At 30.2% G+C, this 6,353-nt stretch overlaps 1 protein-coding gene across 1 annotated transcript; it reads right to left on the bottom strand.

Annotated features, from left to right (window-relative positions):
* Positions 1 to 3,673: 3,673 nt before the first annotated feature.
* Positions 3,674 to 4,893, bottom strand: LOC108344506 (uclacyanin 1). Its single transcript, XM_017582937.1, has 3 exons — positions 4,719 to 4,893; positions 4,184 to 4,600; positions 3,674 to 4,059 (listed from the first exon to the last, which is right to left on the bottom strand). Exons 1-3 carry the CDS (start codon positions 4,891 to 4,893, stop codon positions 3,674 to 3,676), a joined length of 978 nt encoding a protein of 325 aa, XP_017438426.1.
* Positions 4,894 to 6,353: the final 1,460 nt, after the last annotated feature.

Genomic DNA, 6,353 nt, shown 5'->3' on the forward strand with positions numbered 1-6,353 from the left:
CTATTTTAATCGATTAAGTTATTTACCTAATCGATTAAAACAGACAGTATTGTGTCTTTGCTATATATATGTGTGTGTGTGTGTGTGTGTGTGTGTGTGTGTGTGTGTGTGTGTTTGGTTCCTTTTCCATGTAAGAAAAACGTCACAAGAGCATTCATTTGTTGAACAAGAACATCCTTTGAGCATTCTTGGAAAGAAAAACATCAATTGAGGAAAATCAAAGCTACAATTTGCTTGAATAAAGGGAAAGAACTAAGAAGCATCTAGTTTCAGTTTTCTCTATAATACCTACACTAGAGTTAAGAAGCATTTGCTTGAATACTATGTCCTTTGCTATGTAGGCAAGGTTCTTGGTGTGAGTGTGTGTAACCTCATCTTAAGGAGTTAATTCTTTTTGTTAAAGATTTATATTACATAGAAGATCTTGTAAATCTATAATCTTAACATTCTTATATAGTGGATGTCCTTCCAATTTAAGTTGTTGGATGAATATTGGATGTAAACTCTTTAAGAGTTGAACTAGTATAAATTCCTGTGTGGTTTACTTCATTTTATTTTCTTCCTAATCTGTTAAATATTTAAAAGGTTGAGAAGTTCATCTTAAACAGATTTTACACACTAGAACTTTTCAAGAAAGGTAAAACCAATTTTAAACCAATTCACCCCTTTCTTGGTTGAGATATATTAATCCTATAATTCTAACATAATATACATATAAAAGGTCCTATATAGCTAAAGATATTATTATATTAGGTCAAAAGCATAATAATGTTTTCAAAAGATAACATATGCATAGCAAGATCATCCTAAACCTATACTACATCATCGCCATCTTCTTGAACTAGATCAACTACTACCTCATCATCTGCTCATACAATTTAGGTGATCATTGCAAACATGAAAAACACTTAGACAGAAACAAACATCAAAGAAATGATAAGCTAATGTATAGAAAGAACAACCATACAAGAGATTTTAACACATGTAAATCATTTATATGAACAATCCTATCACATATCAATACTCACACTAGTGGTGGTGGAATAGCTCGCCCACCGAAGCTACCATACACAAGGTTAGTCCGTCAACCATCTTTGATTAATGTAAAGCTCCTATACTAGATACTCTTGCACCTTTCACCACGTATCACACTATTCTCTGCTTGAGATTGGATGATTATTAGAGTGACAGAATAACTCTCAATAGTAATATATCAATACATACACTAATGAAACGTTACCATAGAATCTTCCCACAAAATTCATGGAATTACGCCAACACATATACCTTACTCACCATTACCATAATTTCATACATGAATAAACACCATGCACACTTAAACATGCATCAAGTACATTGTAAATTCATTTCAAACAACCACGGAATAACAAAACTCAAACATGTATATTGGCAAACAGAAATGGCACCCAACAGTAGTCTTCTCGCAAAAGGTGATGGTTGTAGAAGTTCCTATGCTCAGCTCCAAACCTTTTACAAAATGTGGCGCTTAGTGGCAATCCTAGTGCTTAGCTTCATTCTTCTCGCAAAAAGACTTGCTCAATGAAACCCTCATGTCACTCAATGTCCTGGAACAGAAATGCTTCAGCCTTATAGAAAATGATGCTCAGTGGTGCCTTACTATTGCTCAACGGCAAAACATTCACACTTATGAGCGTTCAGGGGTACCAAACTGACGCTCAATGACTTACAGCTTAAATGCTCATAGATCTACACAATAAACTAGCGCTCAATAGCATTTTGATAGTACAACGCTATATCAGATATCAATAGAGTAAATTCTATGATTTGGGGAAAAAATAACCTGTTTGAATGGTCAAATTAGTATTCCCTACTTCGTACTTTGATAAAAAAATAACTCTTAAATGTTATGGCACGTACCAAGTTGCTCAATTCATTATATCCTAAATTCCTTAATTCAACACCAATTCAATCAATTCAAAAAACAGACAAACATCCAACCTAAACCAAATTTCAATAGATCAAACTTGATAATGTCAATCAATCATGCAAAAATATAAATGTCAATACATTTATAACTTAAAAATAGAGTATTTAGCTTCCTTTTCCTAAAAGACAACCAAATAGCTTAATAGACCTAAAAACACCTCCAAACGCACATGTAACTGTATATGCTCCTATGAACAACACAAACACGGTCAGGACACACTATTATAACCACACATCAACAAAGAATCTTAAGTAAAGCTCAAACACCATATGCAAACTAAAATAATCTACATTCACAGAAAAACATACCGACTAAGAAAAGAGCGTAAAACTAACTTACTTGCAAAAACTCATTGAATAGAAGTGTAGAACTCGTCTCAAGAATCATCCTAGTAGCTTCCAATTTTCAAACATATAAATTGACAATTATAAAATTTAGAAAGAAAGAAGAAAACTAAAAAAAGAAAGATGTTTAGAGAAATTGTGTGATTTAAGATAATAAAACTCGTCTATAAGAATTACTATTTTAAATACACTATTCTAAAACATGATTTTCTAAATTTTTACATAAATAATACTATTTTATGAAATAAAAATAAAATATATTAAATAATCAAGTAATTAGAAATCTATTTTAAATAAATTAATTATTATTTTCTATACTCTATTTTTTTCCTTTTATAATCGTTCATTACTTTGTTATCAATGAGAAAATATATTTGTATTAAATGATGAGGTGATTAGTGAAAAATATAATATAAAAGAATAAATTATTATTTTAAATAACTTTCTAGAGAGACATGTAATAGTAAAAAAAAATTAAAGCGTGAGATGCCTAAAAACAAATAACAATTGCTACTTTTGTCAACAAAATAAACACATGAGTAAAAGTAATTTCTCTAATATTTTTTTCCTATATTGTAATAGACAATAAATATTTATTAGAAAGAGTAAAATTATACAATAAATATATATAAAAGATCTCAAATTTTGGAATCACTTTTCACAATAATATATATTTTAAAAAGGATAGAAAGAGAAAAAAATATACTACTATTATCAAAACAAAATATCATGATTTAAAATAAAGGTAATTTTATCTTTTAAAAACAAACAATTATACGAACACCAAAATAAGATAATAAACCAGTTTAAGGACTAAATACATTTAAAATTTGTCGTTTTTTTTTTATTTTATTCATTTCCAAATGTGTTGTTTATTTATATTTACCAAAAGAATAATAGTATTGTTTAATTCTTAATTTGAACATAAGAACTTTATTTTTACGTTATAAACACTACCTTAACCTTGATAGAACTTTTTAATATATATATTTTATACAAAGTAACCACAAAATATTTTATATTTTATCGGATAAAACAAGAAAGGAAAAGAAGAAAAAGAGTAAAGCTATTATAATACAAATTAATATTCATTTGAAATAGGTAAAATGGTCTTAAAAAAATAAACTTTTATAATTTTTAAAAAAAGAAGAAAATAAAAAATAAGTAAAAATAGTTTCAAAAAATGTAAAAAAATTATGTATATAAACGTATATTCTTTAAAGAAAAAAGAAATTGTAACATACAAAGGGAAGTTAAATTTACTGTCACCCTAAAAATAATTTAAAGTGAATTCATGAAATACAATAAAAGTCGACAAGAATAACCCGTTCCAAACAATCCTAACTACAATCTCACATCTCTAACAGAAGAAAGCCAAGACAAGTGAAAGAAGGGTGGCAGAACCTCCAACAAGTCCGACAGATGCAGCTTCAGAGTTCTGTGGGAGAGGGATGAGAGAGCTTGAGGGAGAAGAGGGGGGAGGAGCGGTGGCGGCTGGAGGAGGGGTAGCGACAGGGGAAGACGAGGTGGCACTACTATTGTTGTCGGTGACATTGATGGCGAGTTTTTGACCTCCTTGACAGTGCCCTAGAACTCCACAGATGAAGAAGTGAGCACCAGATCTGTTCAAGGTCACTCTCACAGGTGTTGTGGTGTAAGTGGCAAGAGGAGAGGTTGAGTTGCAAAAGTCAAAATTCTCTTTTCTCACTTCCTCTACGTTGTGAGTATTGGATCGGTAGTTGAACACTGCAAAACACAAACAATAGAAGATATCGTTAGTTATTTGCTTCAAGCTTTGATCAACTATAAATGAGCCATAAATCTCTTAAAATCGTGTAAACGTTTAATTTAATGATGCATGTTGACTTACCTAGTATGTCTCCAGCCTTGAAAGTCTTGCCAGATGCCCAAGATGTGTAAGCTGCAGCACCGTTAGTGGGAACAGTCCAGCCTAAGCTCTCTCCAACAGTGAAAGTAACTGGTCCAGTGGATGGGCCTGGAGCTGGGGATAACATAGTGCTTGGTGTTGGTGAAGAACCACTCGTACTAGGTTGAGGGGCAGAAGAAGGAATGGCAGAAGCTCTACTAACAACGTTAATTGTCAATTTCTGACCAAGGGAACAATGTGATCCAAAGGTGCAAATGTAATATTGTTCCCCTGTCTCGTTTAGTGCCACGATCGCTGGACTGGAGGCAATGGTGAAAAGGGTATTCCCACCGTTGCATGTGTCATAAACTGATTTCGTCACCTTGGCTACGTCGTGATGGCCGTTGGTAAAGTTAAACACTGCAAAATTCATCAATAAAAAAAATTGAGTTGAAGCCTACATTGATTCATAAATTTGTAATCTTAATAATAACACACAATAAACCAATTAATTGATGGATTTAAGAGATTAACATACTGAGAGTATCCCCTACGACGAAGGTTTTTCCAGAAACCCAAGCGATGTAGGTTGCAGCACCCCTGGGAGGGATGGTCCAGCCGGCGAAATCACCCACCACGTGTCTGGTCTGTGCCATGGAGCCCTGAAGCAAGGTGGCTACTGCAAATAGCATGAGAAACACGCTTCTCGCCATAGATGTGTTCTTGGAAGTAAATCGCCTCTATGTATGTTGCTCTTTTCTCCTTCTTTTCCTTGTTCTCCTTCCAGTGATTGAATTGTGACGTTGAATGCTGATATTTTGTATAGGTATTTATAACTTTAGAGGAAATCGTTATAAAATTGTTCTAAAGATTATTTAAGATATAAGTAGATCATTTAAGATAATAGGTAATATGTTAAGAAGATTATATAAGATAATAAATTGTTTACTAAAAATATTATTTAAAATATAAATATATTATTTAAGATAATATATAGTCTATTAAAAACACCATTTTATATAATAGTTCACTAAAAAGAATTATATAAGATAATGTGTAGTCTATTAAAAATATTATTTAAGATAATATATTATTTGTATTTTATATTTATAGACGAGATATATTTTCATTTTTAATATAAAAGATAACTTAATGTTTGATAACCGTTTTAATGAAACGATTAATAAAAGCATTAAGATAAATGATTACGAAAGAGTAGTTAAGTAATTAGGATTAATAAATTGATTTAGTTTAGAGTCGTTAAAAGGCGTACAAAATGGAAGTGTATTGGGCAGTGGACCTGAACATAGTTAGTTACAATTATTTAAATAAAATATCAAGATTTAAAATAAAGATAGTTTTATCAAAATCTATTTTAAAAAAAATATTAATTATACGAAGACCGAGATAAAAAAAAAAATTAACCTGTTGCAGGACTAAATATATTTAAAATTTGTTTGTTTCTTTATTTGAATTTTAATCATTTTCAAATGTTTTAGTTATATTTATTAAAATAAAATAATGTATATAATTATTAGTTTGAAAATAACAACTTTATTTCTACCTCATAGATACTATCTAAATACTGATAGAAAAAAAATAGATAGATGACAAAAGAGAGATTAATTTTTTTATATTTTTTTGCAAAGCAACCAGAAAAATATTTTATATTCTATATAAAAAAACTAATTTATCTCTTAGAATTATGGTCCAAACACAACAATTGATGAAATTGTAAAATTACAATTTTATTTTATCTTTGTAAATAAAATTCATTTTAAATAAAAATAACTAGTTTAAATTATTTCAAAATAAAAAATGAATTATTATTGAAAAGAAAAACTTTGTAATCAGTGTTACTAAATTTAAATAAAATATGATTGATAGAAATAATGTTGAAATAAATTGGGAGTGACTGTTTAAATAAAATTAAATTATATTTGAAGTTCATTTAAATTAAAATATGTTAAAGGTTTTATTTGATTCCGGTCCTGTGATCCTGGTCAAAGCATGTGCATACAATGCATACATGTATGCTCCACTGAAGTTTGGGGACATTGTTTTGCAATTGAATAAAGTATCCTCATGCAATTTAAACTTTCGGCTAAGAGCTTTCAGCATCCTTGGAAAGATGGGAAGAGAGATATTCCGTAGGAAGAGAGAGCAAGGCATG

The sequence above is a fragment of the Vigna angularis genome, chromosome 8 (assembly GCF_016808095.1).
Source record: "Vigna angularis cultivar LongXiaoDou No.4 chromosome 8, ASM1680809v1, whole genome shotgun sequence".
NCBI classification, from domain to species: Eukaryota; Viridiplantae; Streptophyta; class Magnoliopsida; order Fabales; family Fabaceae; genus Vigna; species Vigna angularis.